This window comes from Python bivittatus, unplaced genomic scaffold, assembly GCF_059951505.1.
Source record: "Python bivittatus isolate LINGU-HERP-01145 unplaced genomic scaffold, Pbiv_v1 ctg000480_np1212, whole genome shotgun sequence".
In the NCBI taxonomy this organism is placed as follows: domain Eukaryota; kingdom Metazoa; phylum Chordata; class Lepidosauria; order Squamata; family Pythonidae; genus Python; species Python bivittatus.
Genome location: NW_028277075.1, coordinates 19645651 through 19670373, shown reverse-complemented (window position 1 = coordinate 19670373; position 24723 = coordinate 19645651). Strand labels below are relative to the sequence as shown.

The following is a 24723-nucleotide window of genomic DNA, read 5'->3' as shown; positions in this document are numbered from 1 at the left end:
TTTAGATTGATAGTCTGTGGAAATGGAATGTTTAATTACTGCACTGTAAAGGGAAAGGCATGGAGGATGGGGTGGGATGCTACTTTCAAGTACTGTTCTAAGGGCAAGAGAAAGGGTTCAAAGGGTGCTTCTTAAAGAGTTAACAGTTAACTAATACTCTGAGTTCCATATTAGTGTGTGATGCCAAGTCTATAAACAATTTTTAAATACAACATAACTAAGTGTCAACATTGCTAAAAGTTCCCATGTATCTATTTCACTATTATAACAAATTAAACTAAGGGTTAAAAATTAAGTGCATCCTTGATTACATGCACAACATGCTAACCCATGATTACTAAATTCACCCATTTTCTGGGTTTGCACAACACAGTCCTGAACTAATAAGTTGGGTTAAGATTGCCTAAGCTGCTAAGCTAAAATGTGGTTATTGTTCAATGTTTTACTCAAATGAAGTCAATGGCTAGGAGGCAAGACTGACCTAAACTCAGTAGTGGCCTCAAATGCTTTTACCATCCTGTGTAAGTGAATGGTTGCTGTTTCATTCTCAGGAAAATGCTGCATTGAAGTTTGGAGACCTAGCCCTTATTATGGAAATGCATTGCACCCAACTGGATCTCAAACAAGCATAATGATGAGCTTTTTGCTAGTTCACAATAATGCTGACGTGTAACTAGCCTTCTGGTCATTTTGTATCAGATGGAACAAGGTAAGTATGAATATTTTCTTGCACATTTTGCCTATAAAACATCAGGACTTAAAGCTGCACCCCTTATATAGTGTTTATATCCAGAAAACCTATTAAGATATTTTTTTATTGATTATGTGACATCAAGTAGTTGTCGAATCTTAGCGACCACATAGATATTCTCCAGGATGATCTGTCCCCAACCTGGTCCTTCAGGTCTTCCAATGGTGCACCCATTGCCACTGTAATTGAGTCCATCTGCCTAATTGCCAGTCATTCTCTTTCCTTCCACGTTTCCCAGCATTGTAGACTTCCCCATAGAGCTAGGTCTTTGTATAATGTGTTGTATAATGTGTTGTATAAAGCATGATATCCAATAATTTCTGCTTTGAGTGAGAACTTTGGGTTGTTTTGTTTGATGATTCATTAGTTTGTTTTCTTGGCTATCCATGGTATTCTCAGGAGTCTTCTCCATTATCCTCTTTCAAAACGCTCTTTCTATCCTGCTTCTTCAAAGTCCAGCTTTCACTTCCACACAGTATCACAGGGAAAACCATTGCTTACATGATTCTAATCTTTATAGGTATAGACAGATTCTAGCATCAGAATATCTTTTCCAAGGCCTTTGTGGCTGCTCTACCAAGTACAAATCTGCAGTGTTTTTCTTGACTGCTGTCAAGAAAAGGAATAATTGGAAAATATTGATAGTTGATCCTAAAAGGTAGAAGCTATCCACTGTTTCAGTATCTTCACTATCAATTCTAAGGCTGAACCTGTTGGCATTAGTTTTGTCTTCTTTATATTTAATCTTAGTCCCATTTTTTCACTGTGCTCCTTGTCTTTTATTACTAGAGATTGCAGATCATCTGCATTTTCAGCTATCAGAGTAGTGTCATCAGCAAAACAGGTTATTGATGTTTTGATGATTAATCAATTTTAAAACCATGTTCATCTTCTTATCCAGCTTCCCTCAATATATGTTCTGTATATAGGTTGAAGAGAGCCACTTTGGTGTAGTGGTTAAGGCATCAGGCTAGAAACTGGGAGATTGCAAGTTCTAGTCCTGCCTTAGGCACAAAGCCAGTGGGTGACCTTGGGCCAGTCACTCTCTCTCAGCCTTAGGAAAGAGGCAATGGCAAGCCACTTCTGAAATCTTGCCAAGAAAACTCCAGGGACTAGTCCAGACAGTTGCCAGGAGTCAACTCTGACTTGAAGGCACCCAAAACAAAACAAAAGTTTGAATAAATAAGGGGAGAGTATACAGCCTTGTTTTACTCCTTTGCCATCCTGGAGCCAGTCTGTTTCACCATGTTCTGTCCCTACTGTGTATAGATTTCACATAAGGATAGATTTCACATGAGGATAATGAGATGTTCTGAGAATCCCATTTTAATAGGACATTCCACAGCTTGACAAGATTGACATAATTGAAGGCCTTTTTAAAATCAAGCTTGAACATTTGGCATCTCCCTTTACATCTAAGGTTCTAATCTGCATTGGTACTCTCCCCATTCCTCTTTAACATCTACACGAAGCTACTATCCAAGGTCATCTGATGGCACTGGGTTAGGTATAACCAGTATGCTGATGATACTTAGCCTTACATCTCTAACCCTGGCCACCCAAATGATGCCATGGACGTTCTGCTTTTGTTTCTGGAGATTGTGTTTGGATGGGGAACAACAAACCTCAGCTCAACCCTAGCAAGACTGAGTGGCTTTGGGTATTAGAACCACCTTGTTTTGGGGACTTTCCATCTTTAGTTCTGGATGGGATTGCATTACCCCAAATAGAACTAGTGAGCAATTTGAGGGTCCTCCTGGACTCATGGCTTCAAGGAACAAGTGACAGCTGTTGCAATGATGGCCTTTGCGCAATGTTGTGTTGTATGCCCATTCCTGGACTGGGAGGCTCTGCTCATGGTTACTCATGACTAGGGCACCTCCCGAATGGACTAATGCAATGCGTTTTACATGGGACTGCCCTTGAAGACCATCCAGAATCTGCAGCTGGTACAGAATGCAGCAGAATGGACAGTTATGTGTAGTCCTCGATCAGCACATGTTACACCTCTACTCCATGAGTTGCATTGGCTGCCAGTACACTTGTGGGTTCAATCCAAGGTGCTGGTAGTGATCTATAAATCCCTTAAAGTATGGGGCCAGGTTATGTGAGGGACTGCCTCTCCCCAATTATGTTTACCTGCCCCATTATGTCTGGCAAAAGAAGCATGCTCTGGGTCCCATCTATTAGGAAGTGCTATCTGACATCGCCCAGGAAGAGCTTTTTCTGTTGTGGCACCCACCCTTTGGAACACCATCCCCCCCAAAATTAGATTGCCCATGACACTGTTGGCCTTTTATAAGACCTTAAAGACATGGTTCTGTCACTGAGTTTGGGGTTCTGGCTGTGTGGCAGAACCTGTGTGATGGTTATGTTGATCTGTTGTTGGTTGTTTTGTCTTTACTTCAGCTACAGATGTGTGTGTTGTTTTTATTGTTATATGCTGCATGGTCTTTTTAACTGTTGCTAGCCACCCAGAGTCATGAATTTGGGATGGGCAGTCATACAAATTGAATGAATGAATGAATGAATGAATGAATGAATGAATAAATGAATAAATGAATAAATGAATGAATGAACAAACAAACAAACAAACAAAACAAACAAACAAACATAAATAGTCAATTTGATTTCTGTGTACTCCATTTGGTGATATCCATGCTTATAGGCATTATTTTGGTTGTTTGAAGACTGCATTGCCAATTATTATTAATTAATAATTAAGTCATATACTTTATTAAATCTAGTAGTCTTTTGAATTATGTAGGCACTAGCAAGCATAAAAGGCCACATCTATAGGAAGAGCAGCATAACTACTGTATGGTTATAGCATTATATAGCTCATGAGATGGGCGGTGTCTAAATTCAAAATATAAATAAATAAATGAGGTAGAATGTGTCCTGTTAGGACTATACAGACAGTCCTGAAATTCCTTTTAGCTTATTCTGCTCTGTTCTAGACAAATAGTGAGTACAATTCTGTTTTTAATTTAAAGTTCTTATTTGGTTACTTCAAATGAACAGCCATACTCTAAGCTGCCCATTCTGATGCTGGGACAGTACTCAAGATAAACTCTTGGGCAGACAAAAAGGCTACAGGGGAATGGGAAAGTTAGAATCTTTACTATAGAAATGGCAGTTACTCACTGTGAGTACTCACAGTTCTTCTTATATGATTTGATGTTCTTTTCTGTTTTAGCCCACTGTAAACAGAAAATCAGTGCAGTGTGCATCAGTGTACTATATATAATTTGCATATGTATCATTCATAATGATTATTCCTGGAATGCCCTTCATGGTTCAATATCATAAGCCCTTTATTAGCATGTATATGTGAACATACACATACACATACACATACACACACAGGTGGCACTTGACTAAAGTTAAATACTGTAGACACATTAGATAAATGATAAATGTGCATCTTGTTAGCTTTTATTTCTGTTAATACAGTTCTGTGAAAAGATATTTATTCCCAGTCATGAGTTTCTGATTTTTTGCATATCTTTCCCATTGAATGTTATCAGACTTTCATGTGGTTCTACTGGTATATGAAGGGAGTTGAAGTAGATCTAAGATTTTGGTGCTGCTTTCATTTATTTCATAAACAGTTATCCTAATCTGAAAGGGGGAAAATACAGAACTGTACTCCAATGTATGCTATGCTTTCATCATTTTCACAACTACAAGGTCAAACTAGATTTCATTAGTAATTTTTGTGTCCTAACTGATTCCCCATTCTTATAACATTCACCCACTGGCATCTGGTAAGCTTAAATTATGCAGTGAAAGGAGGCAGTGATGACAGCTGCTCTTTCTGAATCAGCTCCTCAACTAGTCTTATTATAGAGGGTTATAATTTTTAGATAAATACATTACAGAATTATTAGCAAGAAAACTCAAAGTATGCAAGGCTATTCTAGTGAGCTCGTTGCTTTTTTTCATTGTCCATGTGTACAGATTTTTAAAAAGCTGATGGTTTCGCTGGCATTGATATTGAGATCAAGCAGTGTGCAGTGATTAAGATGTTAAGATTAAGAAATTGCCAGACAGCTGCAGGGAGACATTTCCATTGGTTCAGCAACTCAAGGGGAAGTAGTAAAAAAAAAAAAGGCATGCCAATCCTGACTGACTTCCTCCTTTTTCTTATTTAACATTTAAAACCACATGTCAACATAAAAGTATGCTGAATTCTTTTGGGAAATAATAAAGCTGCATTGAATTATTGCATACAGTTACTTAGAATTTTCTGGACAGGGTAGATAATAGCTTCTTTTTAGAACTCAACAGCCATTTGGTCATTCCCCAAAAGTCAGAGGACCATTGTTTTATTCACTCCCACATTTAGCCATTCTGTGTTTTGTAATGATGTTTTCAACATCTAATGGGTTTGTAGGGCAAGTTTTGTGGTGAGAACTAACCAGGAGGGCTATTGTTTCACTCAGGCTGGAGCAATGTGCATTTACTAGACTGGATTTCATTCATTCCATTTTAGGTATTTATCTGAATTTGGAGCGGAGGGGGATACTTCATAACAAGCTTCTCCATATGAGAAAGAAGGGGCCAGTAAGAGAACCAGGGTGGTGTAGTGGTTAAGATGTTAAACCAGGGATGGAGAGATCCAGACTGAATTTCCCCCAGCACAGAAAACCACACGATCACTTTGGGACAGTCACTCACTCTCAGCACAATCTACCACCCAGATAGTTTTGCAGAAGGAAAAAAAAAAAAAAAGGAAGGAACCCTTTTTATGCTGTTCAGGGTTCCTGAAAGAAAGGCAGGGTATACATTAATCTGTTTCTTCTTCCCGTAATTTTGTATGTGTGTGCGTGTGAAAGCAATGTTTCCTTGTAGCTGCGTACAAAAACTAGAAATTCCAAGCTGGGGCATTCCTTCAAAAAAGCATTTTTCCCCTGTTCCATAAACTCAAACCACCCTAAATCCTGGATCTGATTATTCAGATGTAGGCCTCAGGCATTTCAATGGGGTCTTTGTGTAAAGCTCCCTCATATCAGAGCCTTGCACTGGGCACCAGAGGATTACAAATCACACACACACACACACACAATTTTTCCTTAAAAACTGGATATGATTAAAAACAAAAATGTAATCAATTACAAAAGTGAATGGAGCAGAACCTAGAAATGTGGTATCAATCAAGACTTGGACGGAAATAGAATATTAAACAACAAAACCTAAAATCTGTTGTTTACACCCTATTCCTACTTTCATCGGAAAGAAGGAAGGAGGCTTGTTCGAGGCTAATAAGATTACTAAGATTTGTGGGCAGGCAAGCCCTCAAAACTAGCTTCTGTGATGAGAGGAGGTCCAACCAGCCTGATAAAGTCCAGTATTTTCTGCAGTTACTGCTACCTTTGTGTAAACTCTGTGGATCCCTCTGCACCATTTACTCACCATTTTAAATCCCCTAAAATTCCTCGGTCCCAGTTACTTGCAGCAGCTCCTGTTCTAAATAGCTTCCTTTCCTAATGCCTTGAAAGGCATTACTGAGGATAGCCCCTGCACCTCTAGCGTTTCTTTAGGGTTATGTGCAGTCGTATACTTTTGAAAGATTAATTCAGAAGAGGCAAACCATTATCGTCTGCCAGGAATTGCTGAGAGCTTCGTTTGGCAGCTTTTCATCTGAGGCCTACCAGGATTCTGGAACTGTGGAGGTATTGGCAGTGGCTGGGTGGGGGAGGGTAGCAGTCGAGTGGCAGTCTACTGTGGACCTTCCCCCCCCCCCCGCTGCCCACGGAATCCATTTTGCCTTTTCCTCAGCTAGTTCCAGAGAGGGAGCAGACAGCCACTTTGACCTGATTCCATCTGCTGGCTAGGTGCTTTGATTGTGGACTGTGGGCTTCCCACTGTGTACTGATTCTCCCTCTGGATGAGAGCCAGAGGAGGAAATTAGTAGATTGGGTGAATGGAAAGGGAACCCTAACCAGTGGGTGAGAATGGCGCTGGGTGGGTGGGGGGGGGGGGGGTCCTGGAAGTGGGAGTATGTTTGGGTGTGTCTGCGTGTATGTTTGTGGGTGGAGTTGGGATACTGGTGCTGGGTACCCTGATGGCCTGAGAGCCAATGAACCTGAAGTGCCTCAGGGTGCCTGGCTTCCCCTCCTTGGGATGGATGAGACTGAGTGTTAAGGGATGTCTCTGGCCTTGGAAATTTGAGGAGGGGGGAGGGGGCTAGATTGGGGGATGGTGTAGTCTTTGGGGGGATGAGGGCAGGCCAAAGTATTACAGTGGGGACAGCCATGGGGAGTTACAGCGGGAGACAGGGAGCAGGCCGTTCTCGGGGAATGCTGGACCAATGTTTTATACTGGTTTCATGTTCTAGCTCCTTGGTCTCAGCCCCTCTAGCCAGTCAGCAGATCTTCATAGGCCCTGGCTTTTGGCTACTGCTTGTAAATGCCAGGTCGGTCTGTAATAAGGCCTCCCTCATCTGCTATTTAATCATTTATTACAGCGAACACTAAGAAAATAGAGTATTTTCTATGTATATTTATGTTTCCACTGAGTTCTGCCCAAGTTATTGATCTCTAGTATGAAAATGGATTAAGGGAGAATTAATTGATGAACGAAATGTTCTAATGCATGACAGTAATCTAACAGAAAGCCAAAAAAGACCTTAAGATGTGCTAGGGCCAAAGAAAGAAAGAGATCTATTTTTTTGTGAATGCAAAATATAAATATAAATTCAAATAATGCCCTCTATACTGGGAAAAATTTTGTACGTCGCCCAGAGTCGCTTGTGGTGAGATGGGCAGCTATATAAATTTGCTTAATAAATAAATAATAAAATATGTTTCTTTGAAAAATTAAAAAAAACAAAACTGACTTTGTTCTTTCTGTTGTTTCAGCATATGATCTCATTCAACATGTGGTTTCCCTTCTCATGCATTTTCATTATCAGCTGACTTGCATGAAGAAAACAAAGTCATGTTTGTAAGATACTTGTGATATTTAGCTTGTGGGTGCGATATTAATTTATGCCTTATATTGTAGTGAATGCTTGGAAGAAACAAGATCTTCAGAAGGCTTATTCACCGCAAGGTAAGCATGGTGCTGCTCTGTTTTCTTGGAATTAACAATGATAGAGGAAATTTTCTTTCATTTTTAGGGCCATTTAAGTTAATTCTACCATACAGTTCTTGGGACCAATTTGTAGCATATAGCCCCAGATCCCATAACTCATCAGAAGCTGTAACATTTAGAAATACCCATTTTATTCTAAAAATAATTTAAAAACTGAAAACTAAAAAAAAATATTTATATTTCTCCCAGAAAGCCCCAATCTACAATTTTATTACTAGAAAAAGATAAATTATGTGACACAATTTATGGAAATAGAGTTTTTAAAAATATTTTAATAACATGTTATTTTTTAGGCACATATTCCAGTAATCATAATGAGCTGTCATGGTACCTTGTTTAAGACAGTAAAATATAATTCTGTACTAATTATTGTAAATATGTAGAAATCTACAAATCCAGAGGAAGGAAGTTAGCTGGTACTGGGGTTCTTTTACAGAGACAGAAAACTGTATATTATAAAATGGTTTCTCACACCAACCATTGATGTACTCTAAAGTTCATACTTTCTTAGATTAAATATGTAAGTCTTATTAGAAATGTTTGTAAAATCATTTATCTCATCTGTTTTTCACACTTGATTAATATTGAAGAAATCACTGAATTTTTTTAAAGGTGTCCCTATCTTCCACATGTGATAACTTTTATAAATGGCAGTGAGGTTAAATACCTGTTTTTGTTTGTTTGTTTCTATTTTCTGCTTAAGGACCACAACTGTTTTTGCTTAAGGGTAAGCAAACAGCTGGAAAACAGCTACACTGTATATTTTCTAATGTCTTAAAATATTTATTCTTGACCCTTTGTTCCCAATCATGCCTTTGAGCTGACTAATAATTATTTAAAATAAAAACAAAAGCCCATCATTAAAAAAACCCTATTAAATAAAACCAGAAAATAAACCAGAAGCTTTCAGAGGCAGTCAAGCAAATGTAGTTCTTAACTATAATAACCCTAACCTGCCATCAGAAACAGGAGGAAAAGAAATTAGTCGGGAGTCTAGAGCTGTGGATTTTATAGATTGTATGTCATTACCAAGAACCTGTTCTGCATTTTTTCTACTACACATCTTCATTTGAGATATATGCAAAAGATTCTCTTCTGGTTTACCATGATTCATAGGGGAAACCATTCTTTTTAAGTCTTGTAGAGCTTTGAAGGTCAAAAATAGTTCTTGGCATGTAAAAAAAGGTTGGACAAAAGAATTATCCAAGAGCAACTTTAGATCCAGAAATCCTTCCAAAATATATCCTATTCTTTAAGGAGTATAGTTAGATTTAGAATATACTGAACTACACTCTACTACTCCAAAATCAACATTTTTATTGATGCTATTCAGTCTACATCTAGTTAAATTGTGATCAAAATTGGATGTTATATGTGTACATTATAGAACTTTTATCTTGTTTGTTGGCTAAATAACACATTTTTGTTCTGTAACTAGATATCAGAGCTACATCAAGAAGAATTTGTATACCATATAGTTCTAGAAAAGAGTGAACTGTGAACTGTAGAAAAGGTTTCTGTTTGCTTTCATTTTCTTATTGCTGTTATCACAAACCTCTTTGAATCCTTTCAAACTCTGGTGGCATACAAGTAATAAAATGTCCACAGTAATGTAAAAAATATATACAACAAACCGTTAAAAAAAAATACAGCAATTACAACTGCTTGAGAATTATGAATGGCATCCAGTCAGTCCAGAAGGTCCTCCAGAAGAATAAAATTTATACTGGCTTATGGAGAGCCAAAACCAAGGGGGCCAATTTAACATTTACAGGAAGGCTGTTCCTGAGAATCATCACTGTCATGGAAAATCAGTGCTTTCTGGTCTCAGTCTCCTCATATTGTGGACTTAGGACACCACCAGTGGTTTATCAGAGGAGAATATCCTCAGATGGGCCAACTCAGGTTGGAGAAGGAGGTCCTGTAGGTACTTTGGTGCCAAGCCATATATGGCTTTTATAAGTCAATAGTAACATTTTAAAGCAACTGCAGTTTCTAGGTGGTCTTCAAAAGTAGCCACATATTGAATGAATTGCAAAAGTCCAAATGAGTTGCTGTAACTGGTCTTCTTACTCCAGGAAAGGCCACAACTGGCACATCAGCCAAAGCTGGGCAAATGTTGTTCTGGCCCTGGCTTCCACATGCCCATCCAGCAATAGCCATCACTCCAGGAAGTCTCAAGTCACAGACCTGTTCTCTTATGGACAGTGCCATCTGTCCAAGAGACAACACCAGAACCACAGAGAACCCTGATATACAAACAGCAACTCCATCTTGCTTAAGTTTGCTTGCTTAAGGTTCAAGTTCAGCATCTATTGTCCCACCCAGACCCTTTCAGCAACATCTCCTCTGTCCTAGGATGCCAATATGAAACTAAGTATTATTAGCATACTGATAGTATTGCTCCCTGAACCCTGGATGACTGCATCAGAAGGCGTTATATAGATGCATGTCCCACAAGAGAGTGGCTGCCAGGCTAATCACTTCTCCCTACTACTGACTGGAACTACCCTCCAAGGTAGGAGCAGAACCAATACAAAACAATACTTCCAATCTCCACTCCTAACATGCATTTCAGGAGGATACCACGGCTGATTGATCAAAAGTTGCCAAGAGATTTAATAAGACTAAGAGGGGTACACTATCCCAATCAAGGTCTGGACATAGGTCATCCATGAGAATGGCCAATGCTGTCTCCATCACATGCCTGTCCCTGAACCTCGCTGAAAAGAATCCAGTTAATTTGCTTCCTGTATAGTGCTGTGGTAACTGAATCCCTATCGCACGCTCAATAACTTTCCCACAAAAACGAAAACTGGAGATGGAATAGTGTCAGATATTGCTGGATCTGGTGAGAACGTTTTAAAAATGAAGAGCATTATCACCTCCTTCAAAACTGTTGGTATCAACTCTCCTGAAAAGAGGCATTAATTGCATTCTGGCTCCATAGTGTCACCACTGGCTTTCTCATAGGAGCCAGGAGAGGGATGTATCAAGCCTGCAAGTGGGAGTGGTTATACCAGAGATTGCTTTGTTCATTTCATCAGACTCAACTGTCCAAATGGAGTCTCAGATAAGAGGGCCAAATGATGCCCCAATCACCACAATGGTCTCTTTTCATGGGCTCTTTCCATCAAGACCACAAGAAGTCTGAGAGACTGTATAGGGAAAATGCTGTGCAAAATGATAACCATAGCCAGGCAGGATTCATGCCCACACCTCCCTAAAAAAGAGTTCACTACCCTAAACAAGGCTGTTAGCCTACAGCCAATTGAAGCAATAATACAGGAGAACCAATGCTACTTCACCTCTTATTACCCCAGTACAAGCTGGAACCAGAGCTTTACCCAGGCTCAATCAGGTTCCTTGGTCTTTTTCCGCCAGTGCTCTTGTGTCAGCTCCTTGAGGTAGACCAGACTAGGAAACTGAATTTATGAATGCTTTTATTATAGGGTTACAGTAACACAATCTTGTAAGTCTGAATGCACCTCCCTCCTCCCCACTTTCCTCTTTAAGAAAACTAGGGAAGATCAAGTCTGAGATGTTTTCCCAAATTACATTTCTGCTTTGGACTCAAATTTCTTTTTATCTGACCATTGTCTTGGTTACTGCTCTTGCTCCTGTTCTTCAAGGCTATTTTTACAGCCCATTGCATATCATTTCTGAGGTTTCATCTCCCAGAGTTCCTCAGTAAAGCAAGGAGTACTCCTGGATTGGCATACAGAGGCTGCTTGGGAACAATCTCAGTGACAGCCCTATTGCAGAGGCTAATCAACCAATCAGTGAAACTGCCAAATTGTTAAGAAACTTCCCAAGCACCTTTGGAAACCCTCTAGATCCTTCAGGTACTGGGACAGGACCTTCCTAATAAGTCCCACAGACCTATGGAGATCCCAGGCAGTAGTTAATCTCAACTAGACCTGGAAATTAACTAACCATGGCCATAGACTAGATATAATGCTGTCCATATTCAGATCACAGCACAATTGCTCTAAAGTAAAAGTCAGGTCTAAGGCATGACTATCTGCATGTAGGCCAAAGATTATTTGGGACAAATCCATAGTTGCCATTGAAGCCATGAACTTCCTGGCTTTCCCAGATCTGACCCTCAGGAAATGGGGACTACTCATCTACAATCAAGTCATGGATAAGTGTGGCCTTATAAGAGACAGAGTTGCTGTTTACAAGCAGGAACTTAACCCCAACATCACCAGTAATTAGGCCACCAGGACCCAGGACTGGGACCCCCAGGCAAGAAGTGGTGATTGGCAGCAAATTGCTGGTCTTCCTTCCTCTGGAATGGCCCACCTAGCACTTTTCACAGTGCTTTTCATCATATTATCCTCAGCCTGTCACAACCAAAATTATTCTGCCTTCACTCTTCAAATAATGGTCTTGAACTATCCCCCATAACAAGTAGCCCACAAACACTCACTGACACTTCCTTGCTCAGCTATTCATACCACCATCCACAACACAATAATCTAATTACACAATTACATGTGCACATTCAGTCTCCCCTACTAGGTCTATCAGCCCTACCATTTAACAAGCCATTTAGGCTGGCAGGTCACATGTAATAACTCCATAACCTCTCTATCAACGCCATCTACCACTTCAATATTTTCCCCAATATTCCAAACGCTTAAAGCAATCACTTCTCCCCCCAGCTACTAAAAGATGTTACTAGGCTCCTAGATGAGAGTATTACCACCTACTCCTACTTTCTCTGAGAAAGGGACCTGTATCTTCCCCTGTTCAACCCTCTATCTCTCACATGGAAGGTGTTGTTTAAAGTCCAATTGATACCATAACTGTCTAAAACAATCCAAAGTTGAAACTGTTCTCACCACATTTCTCCAGATCCTCAGGTGATCACCTTGCAGATACCCAGAGAGGCTCAGGCCACAGATTCCAACTTTACCTCCTACAGCAGTAGACTTGTAGCTTTCAAGGCAGGGTTCCACAAGTAATGCCCTGGGATGCTTCAGCTAGATGCTGTAGCCTCCAACTCACTTCTTGTGGCAGTTCTTTCACCTTCAGGGCCCCTTTGTCCCTCAATATGCTGAGGCTGTCTTCCCACTGCCACCACAGATGAACGCCTTGCGTCTTGTCACTGATGGACTCTCCATTCTTCTCTCACAGGCCCTGGCTTGCAGCAATAACTTCTGCAACTATCCAAATCCAGACCTTCTGATTGAATCCACAACCACTGTGGGCCTAGCAACACAGGCCCACAAGGATCAACTTCTCTGTTGTTACACAGCCTCTGCCAATCTTAAGAGCACATCCACGCTCAAGGTAGGTCAACTGCAGGTTCAGCTTTCCAGCTGCTGCAATTTCACTCTTTTACTTTCACTTTCCATCATTTTCCCAGCACATTCTGCTTTTCTGCCTTTTCTATCCTCAATATTCTATCAAATTTCTCCATTCTCTTTGCTCTCAATTCTTGTTCTCACTATCTCACTACCTTAACTTTAGGCACCCTAATCTCCACATCTACAAGCTACAGAAAAATTAGTTACACTGATAAAATAAACAGCCTTGCAAGCCCCCAGTTACACTCTTTCTTTCACTAATGCATCTAGTACCATCTTCAATCTTGTATAAATAACAGCTTAATAACTCTGCCCATAACATTTATTTAACATGCAACATGTTAAAAGGCATACTTTTTTTTCCTGAGCTGTCTTTCCAAGGGTGAGGAGAGAACTCATTCTTCAAAAAGTTCTAATTCTTTAAGTGCTCCCTATGTAATTATAGGGAAGTTCTCAGCCAGACAAATAGCACCCCCATTTCGTCTAAAATTGCTAGAGTTTATTTATTCATGTATTTCTTCATTTTATATCCTGCCTTCTCTAACAAGCAGACCTATGTGAATCAGTCCTGATTTGATTCAACTTGGAGTTTTGAAGAGGGCAGTGTTAGCAAAATAGGCATCAGAAGTGAAATAATGCCCTAGAGCTAGGCAAGCCAAAAGAAAGCAGCACCCTGCCTCAAACTCTGGGCCAGTAGAAGTTTAGACCAACACCTGCATTACTCTTGAAACTCATTCACTCATTGCAAAGTGATTTAATCTTGCCACAATCACACAGAATTTAAGAATAAGGTCTGACCTCAGCCAGTATTCAGAGTACTGGGAGTAAAACTGAACTCCATTGTGTTGGCAGGATTAACATATAATATTCCATTAGCACAAGAGAAAATGAAAATTAGGCTTGTGGCTGATTGCAACAGAGAAGTTCAGAGATGAGAAAGTAAATGAAGCCCACAGGAATATTGTCCTACCTCAAGAGAGCTTTGTAGGTAGACAATTGAATGAAGCATTAAAACAATTAGCTCTGTACTTAGGTCAATGTTTAAAAAGTCCATCACACCATTAAACATATCCTAAGCATTTTTCATACATGTAACTGAAATTGCAAAAATGTATATTGTCATTACTACTAGCAAAAACTAATTTAAGAGGAGTGAGTGAAACAATTAAAAAACAAGAAAAAGTGTCATAACTAAATTAAAAAATGCAGTCTCTTCTACCTTTCCCCTACCAGTGCAAACCAGCAAGGAATGGGAAATGCCACTTAGTTAATACCTTAATGTTAATAGATCCCATAAATAAAACCAAAGCTTCTCAATTAACTTATCTAATTCTTTTTACTAGGTTCAAGATGAATGGGACCTGTATCTTGTGGGGAATCATTTGGCTGATCATACTCTTTTTTATTGGATGGCCAATAAGCATATTTTTAGGAGGATTTTATGGATTCTTCGCTCCTTTGGCTACTTTGATAGGTCTGGATGATTTTAGTGAGATTTTACTGAAGGGGGTAAATGTGGGGAGAGAATGTGCTAAGAATGTACTATCAGGAAAGCCCATCTTTTAACAATAAACCCTATAATAATTCAGGAAGTAAACATTCATTCTATGATCTTTTATGGGTTTTGAAACTATTTATGTACATTCCTGCTGATATTAAAATATTTAGGTTTCACATAATATATTATTTACATCTGACATATTATAAAGAAGTAAGTGTGGTGTCACTTCATTTGTAAGCTGCATGAAAACTGGTGAGATCTATATGAGAACTTCAAATTTTTGTCAGATCTGGGTTTGAATAGAACACCAAGTTTGCAGCTCTGAAGACTATTGTACTAATACCTTTCCTTAGATACAGTGATGAAACTTGCATTCCTCTGTGGGGGAAAGTTGGATTTTGGCCTCTTGCTTTGTCTTATAAATTATCCAAAGTTCAGAGCCTAATTGCTTATTAGCTTCATTGCCAAATGCAGTCACTAATGTATAAATCTGCAGTAATATCTTTACTGTTCATTATACTTAACTTTGATGTGAAAATATCATATAAATTTGGGTTATGTTTAATACTCTGTAGGTATGTTATCACATATGATAAATAAAACATAACTCTACTGGAACTTGCAGTTTCTACATTTTTTTAAAAAAATTTTTACTTTGTGGGTATGTACTTTTCTCCTAACATAAGAAATTCCTGAATTCTGCTGTTACTTTTCTTACAATTATACATATCATGGTGATCTGAAAACTATAACCTACTTTATATATTGGTAAAGTATTTGCACTGCCACTTATCCCTTATTTTAATAGGGATCACAGTTCTCTGTCCTCCAATAAGTAAGTAATCCTTAGCACAATCCCAAATAATGGGAAAGTATCATCGTTAATGGTCCAGTTTGGGAGCAGAAACAACCTCAGTTTCCCCATTAGACTACTTATGCCAGAAACTGGAATAATGCATCCATGTTCGTTCTTTCACATATATGTGAACCAGGAGACGTGCCTTCTCTGCTGTAGCCCCTGCCCTTTGGAACATCCTGCCTTCAGAGATTAGGATGGCTCTGACCCTGTTGGCCTTTCATGAGACTTTAAAGACCTGGCTATGTGCTCAGGCCTGGGGCCCCAAATATGTTGAGGGCCCTGTCTCTTGGCTATATTGATAATTATCACGATAATTTTCCTGGCTGCTGTATATATTTATTTTTGTATTGCTTTTAATTGTTTTTACTGTTTTAGAATTATTCGCCACCCAGAGTCACTTGGTTGAAATGGGCAGCTATAGGAATTAAATAAATAATACCATGTTGTATCATTATCTGTGGCCTCCTCCTGAAATGTTTGGCTATACACTATTATTTTACAGATCTATTTGGCTGTGTTTTTAGGTATTAGTGGTAGGGGAGTATTGGTTGGTCCTTAATGAGAATCATATAGTTTGGCCCTTAACAAAATATACAGCAGGATGTTTTCATGATAGCCACCCTAAACCTCCAAATGATCATTCCCCATGACTCTAGACAAACAGCAAGAGTGAGAAATGAATCTCTTTAAAACATAAAGTTGTCATACTAGGCAGCACCAACTCAAGTCCAATTACAAGAGAGATGCTCTCTCTATTTCAGAAGCAAATCATTTACTAGGGCAACTGTCTCTGTCTTGGTTGACATACATCCAGCTGGGATACAACTCATAATGAATCCCAAAGAGTTACCAAGGAGAAGATCTAACAGTACATCTTGTCCATGTTGTTCATTTTCTGGACCATGAATGATTTGCCTTGGTTCTCTTTCCTTTTTAAAAGGACTATTTTTAAGTTGCTCTTTGCCGAAGTATAGCGTCTCCACTGTATTTTTTCTTCATGGTGATTTTACTGAATGTTGCCTAATCAAATCACTTGTGCGGATCTTTTTTAAATAAGTATAATTAGAGAAGAAAATTAATTCAGTTTAGATTTTATAAGTCCTTTTATACACTGTGATGCCAATACATCTGTTAATAATGTTTTCTTCAAAATGAATAGCATTTGTCACGGCCTGCAGTATCTTTGCGTATGCCTATTTACCACTTACATTTTTTCCTCATACTTTCTTTCAAGTGTGAGAAATGGATTATGAACAAAATAAGTAAGTCTAATGGCTCCTCCCAGCTTGGCATATCTTTTTTTTTTCCTGGAAACCTCCATCCTCGCTAGGGAGGAACCATTTCAAACCTAACAGACTTACATTTATAGAATAAACCTATCATATTTATGCAAAAATAACTCCCTTAAATTTGATAGAACTACCATCTTTTATGTTTTCTTTTCCCCTCTGTAAGTTTCTTTAAGACTTACATGACAAAGATATCACTAGATGTCTGGTAATGCTTTGTCTTAGAAGAGATCAGAGCCTAATCTTACTGGGAAGATTTAACTGCTAGAAAGTGTAGAAAACTTCTAAAACTCCTGTTGAAATCCATTCAGTTGCCAGTGCGATAAGGATAAGTTGGTACATTAATATATTAACCTAGTTGTGAAGTATTTTCAGTTATACAGTTTGTAAAATATAATGTTGTTCTTGCTTTTTCTTTCCCTCTTTTATCCTTTACAGTGTTCCAGTTTTAGATGCTATGTCAAACTTAAAAATAGTGCTAGCATTGGTTAGGTATCTGGCATTGATCCTGAATGCACATTTCAGGATCAAAGCAGCTGTTTTCAAACATCGTCATTATTTCTAGCCGGATGTCAGTGATTTTGCCAATATCAGCCTAGGGTTACTGGGTGGCCAGTAGGGGAAAGAGCTTGAGGTAACACTTTTTTCTTGTTCCTACATCTATCATTTTTCACAAACGAGATGAGGATGTTACAGGAAAAAACTTATTCCAAGCATTCAAGAGATCCTAACCTTTTCTTCTAAGCATTGTTTGACTATTTGTATGCAGAATGTTCACTTCTTTTGGTAATTGGCTTACAATGTCAGTTCATGAACTTTAATATTAGAAAAATCATAACTCATAACAGTGCATTTCGCTGAAATTTAAATTTACTCATTTTCTCTCAGTATTTAGGTATAGATATGAATAGTTTATTTGAAACTATTTGAAGTTATGGTACAACTGAAAAAAGTTATAAAAATAAATGCATATATATATATCTTTAGAAGTTAACAATTATGAAACAGAATTTGTAAGGAAATGTAAAATGAAAAGAACGTAATTTCTTGTGAGATTGGTTATATATTGCCAGATAATTTTTATTATGGGTTACTATAAAAGAATAAATAATGTACAGGAAACTTCCAAGGTCAAAATATATTCATGTGTGAATTTTCATTATAAAATGGTTCAAGTGCTAATAAAAAAGACTACTTTAAAAATTCACGGTTAACACAGAGTAAGAGAATCAATGCAGCCAATCCTTTTCAAATATATCTAGTGCTGATAAGTACAAATAAAAAAGGGGACAAAAGCAAATTAACAGATTCTATAAAAATGTGTTGGCAATAAACAAAACACAAGGCTTAAATCATAATTCATCTGAGATTATGTTAAAAGATTAATTTTCCCATGACAGAAAGTACACACATATACTGTACATTTAAGGGAACAATAGTATGATATAACCAACAAAAACAGGTCAAAATGTTGCTTCAGCTTCACGCAGGCTGAAAGCTAACATTTCTTAAAGTGAGGTAAACCATATCTGATTCTGTTTGTAGTAAATAGCACCTGATGACTCTGCTCTTTCTGTTCTGAAGAAAAGGAATGAACTGCATCTAAAGGAACTAACTCATGGTCTCGTCAAAGCCACCAGAATTGGAATCTCCGATAATACTGCATCAGTGGATTCATGTCCTTAAAAATGTTAAAATGGAATCAACAAATCTGAAATTAAACTTGATCCATCAAAAAATTGTATTTAGGATGTACCGCACTCCCCAAATAATGTATTTGAAAAGATAGACATCAGATTTTCTAAGTTGGGGGTATAAAAGAATTGAGGGTTCCCTGACCCAAATGATAAGATCATGTAATCATTTGATATATTTTGGGGATAGTGTATTAATATTTATTTATTTATCATTAAACTTGTATGCTGCCTGACTCTTAGCAACAATGTGGAATCTTCTCCCCCTAGAAGTAAGATTAGCCACATCCCTCTTAACACTCCACAAGTCCCTCAAGACCTGGCTATGTGATCAGGCTTGGGGCTCCCAGGGGACTGGGGAGATTTTGTGATGGCTTCCTTATTAATTTTATCCCCACCTGTTTTGTGTGCTTTTATAGTTTTTTTATCTGTGATTGTTTTTATGTATTTATTCTTTTTAATTGTTGTACACTGCCCAGAGTCACTTGTGTGAGATGGCAGCTATATAAATGCGATAAATAAAATAAAAAATAAGCAATTCTGGGCAGCTAACAACAACAATAAGTAGATTTATGGGAAAATCTTTAAATGTTAAATATAATGTGATGTTAAACTATATGCCAAAGCTTTGGAATCTGATTGTTTATCAGGAATTATGGTTGTATCAAGCATGGTGGTGACTAAAAGAATAATATTTTTATGGTAATATATATTTTATTATGTTGCTGTAAAACTTACATAATATATTCTATTGTTTCAATATAGTGGTATTTGTACAGTATTGATTGAAGATTATTAACTCTCTAATGTTTAGATAACTTAGACCACTGAGGATAAAAAAAAGGAAGAAGTGTTATATCAGTACTGATTACAATTTAAGATATCAGTGTTAATGAGCGTAATATTATTTAGCTTATCTAGAATTGAATATACCATTAAAAAACTGCTGCAAATTGCATCAAAGTATTTGTTGTACAAAAAAGGTTTCAGTCTTAAACTGATTACTTAATATTAACATCTTCACTGTGTTATTATTTGTTTTTTGTACATGTTGAAAAAGAGAAGAAAAACAAAGCAAGTCTGACAATGATTAAAATCATAAAGAATCATATTGAGAAATTGGAAATGGGATAGTATTCCAAATGTTAAGAAATGGTTGTTGGAAATGTGTGATCTGTTTACAATAACATTTTATACTGATTATATTATAGTAGTGTTTTTATTAGTAAACCAGTAGCTGTTGATAAGTATAAAATATAAGGTAGATTTTTCTCTTTCTTTCTTTCTTTCTTTCTTTCTTTCTTTCTTTCTTTCTTTCTTTCTTTCTTTCTTTCTTTCTTTCTTTCTTGTTTCTTTTTAAATTCTTTTTATTCTTTTTAAGTTTATATTAATTTCTTTCTTTAAGTTTAAAGATTGTTTTATTAATTGTGAATGTTAAGAAAGTTAAATAATTTTTTAAAAATATTTGAGACAGCCAGAAGTACCAGATGTCAGGAGGCAGGCAACTGTCTCCAACTTCAAACAGGAGAGGAAGTAAGATCCATCAATGTACTAGTTGATCTGACATTAAATAGTTGGGAAGATTCTAGAGCAGATCATAAAGAATTTATCTGTTAGCATCTTAAAACTATGTGATGTTTTTTACCAGATGGCAACATGGATTTGACAAGAAGAAATCCTGACAGACTAATTAAACTTTTTTTAAAATTAGACAACTTCTTAATAGATTGTGGAAAGGCTGTAGATACAAAACTCAGAATGGAAATGTTTGAATAGATCTTGGGGATCATTTATTCCTATCCCCTTTGATTTCACCAAAGCATTTGATTTCACCAAAGAATGTTTATCAATGGTTCTCCATAAAATTGGACAGAGATATCAAGTGGGTTCCCAAAAGGAATAATCCTGAGTCTTATTTCTTTTGTATATTTATTAATACAGATGAGGAAGTAGAATAATGATGATCAAATCTGCATATGATACACAGTTTGGGGGGGGGAGAATAGCTAATGTTCTATAAGACAGAAGTAGAATTCAAAATTATATTGATAGGTTAGAGAAATGGGCTGAAGGTAGCAATTAAATTTAAAATAACAGAATTAAGAAACAAGGGCAAAATTCTTCACTTAGGAAATGGAAATGTCTGAGTATAGGGTAGGGAATATCTGGCTTAGTAATAATGTTCTTCCAGAAAGAACTTGAAATAGTAGTTGGTTACAAGCCGAACATGAGTCAGCAATATGATATAGCTGCAAAGCAGGCAAATGCAATTTTTAAGCTGCATCAGAACATACGTAATTCCCAAATCACAGGAAATAACTCATCTACTTTATTTTGTAGCAGTCAGAACCCCCTTTTGAATACTGTGTCTACTTCTGGGCACCATACTTTCAGAAAGATCCAGAAATATTAGGTTCAGAGAAGGGCAATGACGATAATCAGTGGACTAGAAACTAAGCCCTGTAAAGAGTGATTGAAGGAGCTTGGTATATTTAGCCTTGAGAGATGACTGAAGAGTGATATGATAACACTCTTCAAATGCCTGAAAGGATGTCACCCAGAAGAAAGTTAAGACATAAATAAGTTAAGAATAATGGGTTTAAGAGAAAGAAAAACAGATTCTGACTATTAACGATCAGATCATTTGACAATGGAGCCAATTATCCAGAGAAGTGGTGGGCTCCCCTGCCCTGGATATCTTTAAGTGGAGGCTAGACAGCCATCTCTCTGAGACACTTTAATTTAGATACCTGCACTGAGCATGGGATTCACCAGATGCCCTACATGGCTCCTTCCAACTCTTATGATTCTCTGAAAAATATTTTGACAAGGTTAGATAGAAAAAGATTTTGGCTGCTCTAACTTGCAATGTACCTGAGGTTCCCAAACATTGTCATAGTAGCCTTAGAACAGGCTTAGAACATAGTAGCCTTAGAATCATAGAACAGGCAGTCTTTCTAGTTAGTATATTTGCTCCATACATGAAACCCATATATTATTTGAAAGTTGTGTGAATTTCATAAGCTCTCTCTGCTTCAAGCCCTTCTGAACTGTTTTCATGGTTATCTAGTAATGATGGTTGTTATCTTATAATGAATCAACAACTTATCTTTTTAATAAGACAAATAATAAGGGATACTTTAATTTCTGTAAAACATAGTTACCTATTCTTGAGCAGCTGCCCTAGTAAGCCTGACCATAGAAGTGGAGTGGCTATATAAAGACTATAGTCTTTAAGATTTCCCCCCATGTATGACATCATACTGGTTACTTAGAAACCACAAAGCTCTCAATAGTCTGTAAGCATCAAGCCATTTTTATGAGGAGATGCATGGATTTTTTTTAAAGTCTTCTCTGCTGATGTCTTCAGATCACAGTGAACACCTGAAAATTATATTAGTTATTTTAAAAGATAATTACAGGAATATAAATCTACAAGGTAAGTCATTTCCTTGTGGATCACCAGTGTTTAGCATTTTAGAGATGGAACATGTTCTTGGAGAAAATTATAAATGAATAGTAGGGCAGAGTACTTTGCATGTCCACTGTACTTTTATACTGAGCAAGAATCGCAACCCCATTTGTGCTTGGTGTTGATTATCTCCTGATTGGGAGATTATTAACTTTTCCTTGAGAGAGGGAGCAATAGCAGACTCTTAAAAGAGGTAGAAATCAGACTTCCTGAAGAAATTTATCTTAGATCCAGAAGTAGTGCTTCATTATGGGGCTGTTACTCACAGTCCCTTCTAGGATCAGATATACAAATGAGTAGTTGCTAACTAGCTCTGGGCACTTTTAGGTGAAACTAATTTTCTAGATTTATTTTAACCTGGCCTGACTTTGGGGCAGAAAGGGCATTGATCAACTTACAGGAACTTTGCTGAGAAAGAGGCCATGGTGTGTGATTCTGTTGATTCTGTTGGAACTCTCAACAGTTTGGGGTTAGAAGATCTCAAAGAACATCTCCCTGCCTCCCTGGATATACTTCCCCAGTCAATCAAGTACTGTTCCTCAAAAGTTTTCTTTTGTGTGCCTCTGCTAAGTGAAGTTAGATGGCTGTCCTCAGAAGAAGACCCTTCTGAGCTGTGGCTTCACCTTACAAATCATCATCCCCAGAGGTGAAACAGGCATCCATGATCAAGTCTTTCTGCATCAAGTGCTGTTTTAACAATATTTGAAGTGGCATCAGTGGATACCTTTATCTTAATATTCAGCAGCCTGATGAGGGATGTTGAACTGGGCTTTTGTTGTTCTTTTGTTGATTTTGGTCACCTCACCCTGCCACAAAGCAAAACATACAGCTGCTTAGCAGCCAGCTAGCCAGGTTTTTTAAAATTTATTTATTTATATTTATATTTATATTTATATAAATATATATAAAATTTGTCACTGCCCATCTCACTGTGGGGTGACTCTGGGCAGTTTACAAAAATAGAATAAATATTGATTAAAATAGATAAAAATTAATTAAAATATGTTAAAACATACTTCCTTTATAATACTTCCAAGAGGCAGATGTTAATTAGATGTTAATAAACTCAGGGTGCATTGTCAAGGTACCAGCCATCCCCAGGGTCAATTGTATCTTTCCTCACCCCAGACAAGTTGGCAGAGCCAAGTCTTCAATTCTCTCCAAAAAATTGGGAGGGTAGGGGTCCTCCTCACCTCTGGGGGGAGAGTATTCCATAGGGTGGGGGCAATGGCAGAGAAGGCTCTCCTCCTAGGACCTGCCAGTTGACATTCCCTCACTATGTAATCCACAACATGCCTTCTCTGCTGGACCAGGTGGGATGGGTCAATGTAATGAGGGTGAGACGGTCCCTCAGGTAGCGTGGACCCATGCCATGTAGGGCTTTAAAGGTGATAACCAACACCTTGAACTGGACCTGGAAACAAACTGGAACCCAATTCAGCTCCCACAGCAAAGATGTTACATGTGCCCTCCTTGGGGCGCCCATGATTACCCACGCGGCTGCATTTTGAACCAGCTGTAGCTTCCGGATACTCTTCAAGGGTAGCCCCGTGTAGAGCACATTTCAATAGTCTAAATGAGAGATGACCAGGGCATGAGTGACAGATCGGAGGGACTCCTGATCCAGGAAGGGGCGTAACTGATGCACAACACAAAGTTGTGCAAAGGCCCTCCTGGCCACGACTGCCACCTGCTCCTCAAGCCAGAGTCGTGAGTCCAGGAGGACCCCCAGATTATGCACCAGATCTGTCTGGGGCAGTGCAATCCCATTGAGAACCAAAGGTGGAAAAACCCCTGATACAGAGGGGCCTCCAATCCACAGCTACTCTGTCTTACCAGGGTTCAGCTGAAGCCTGTTGTTTCCCATCCGGACCCCCACAGCCTCCAGGCATCATGAAAGTGTGGTTACAGCATCACTCAAATCACCTGGGATGGAGATGTATAATTGGGTATCATCTGTGTACTGATGATACCTCATCCCATGGTGGTGGATGATCTCTCCCAGTGGTTTCATGTAGATGTTAAACAGGAGCAGTGAGAGTACCAAACCCTGCAGAACCCCACAACAGAGGGGCTGTGGGCTGGACCTCTCACTCCCAATCAACACCAGTTGGTACAGCCCTTGGAGGAAGGAAGTGAACCAGCACAAAACTGTCCTACTCATGCCCAACTCCCTAAGGATGCCATGGTTAATGGTATCAAAAGCTGCTAAGAGGTCAAGAAGAACGAGGATGGATGCACTACCCCCATCCTGCTCCCTCCAGAGATCATCCATGAGTGCGACCAATGTTGTTTCCATCCCATATCCGGGCCTGAAACTTGACTGGAAAGGGTCCAGATAATCCGTTTCATCCAGTATCCTCTGGAGCTGTAACACCACCACCTTCTCAACCACCTTCCCTAAAAAGGAAAGGTGGGAGACTGGATGAAAATTGTCCAGTATGGTGGGATCCAGGAATGGTTTCCTGAGGAGGGGATGCATCAGCGCCTCTTTAAAGGCAACTGGGAACACCCCCTCCCTCAAGGATGAATTCACCATTGCCTGGACCAACCCATATGTCACCTCCAAAGCGGCCTTGACCAGCCAGGAGGGGCATGGGTCTAGTTGACAAGTGGTGGCATTAACAGTCTGGAGGACCCTGTCCACTTCCTCATGTCCAACAGGATCAAACTGTTCCCAGATAACAGGGTAAGTCCTTACCCTGGGCATCTCCACAGGCCATGCCCCATGCTTAGAA

General features: G+C 38.5%; 1 protein-coding gene across 5 annotated transcripts in view; it reads left to right on the top strand.

Annotated features, from left to right (window-relative positions):
• The first annotated feature begins 457 nt into the window (after positions 1–457).
• Positions 458–24723, top strand: part of LOC148214930 (uncharacterized) — a 30532-nt gene continuing 6266 nt past the window's right edge. For 2 of the 5 annotated variants that reach the window (XR_015796987.1, XM_088145416.1), the window contains exons 1-2: positions 7587–7810; positions 12998–13153. Coding sequence is in view for 3 of the 5 variants with exons in the window: in XM_088145416.1 (XP_088001542.1) it covers positions 7766–7810; positions 12998–13153 (201 nt within the window). In the remaining 2 variants the exon portion in view is untranslated. Of the gene's footprint in view, positions 710–7586; positions 7811–12997; positions 13154–14513; positions 17809–18364; positions 19786–24723 lie in introns of those variants that run through there. The other 3 variants (XM_088145417.1, XR_015796986.1, XM_088145418.1) reach the window with 3 other exon arrangements.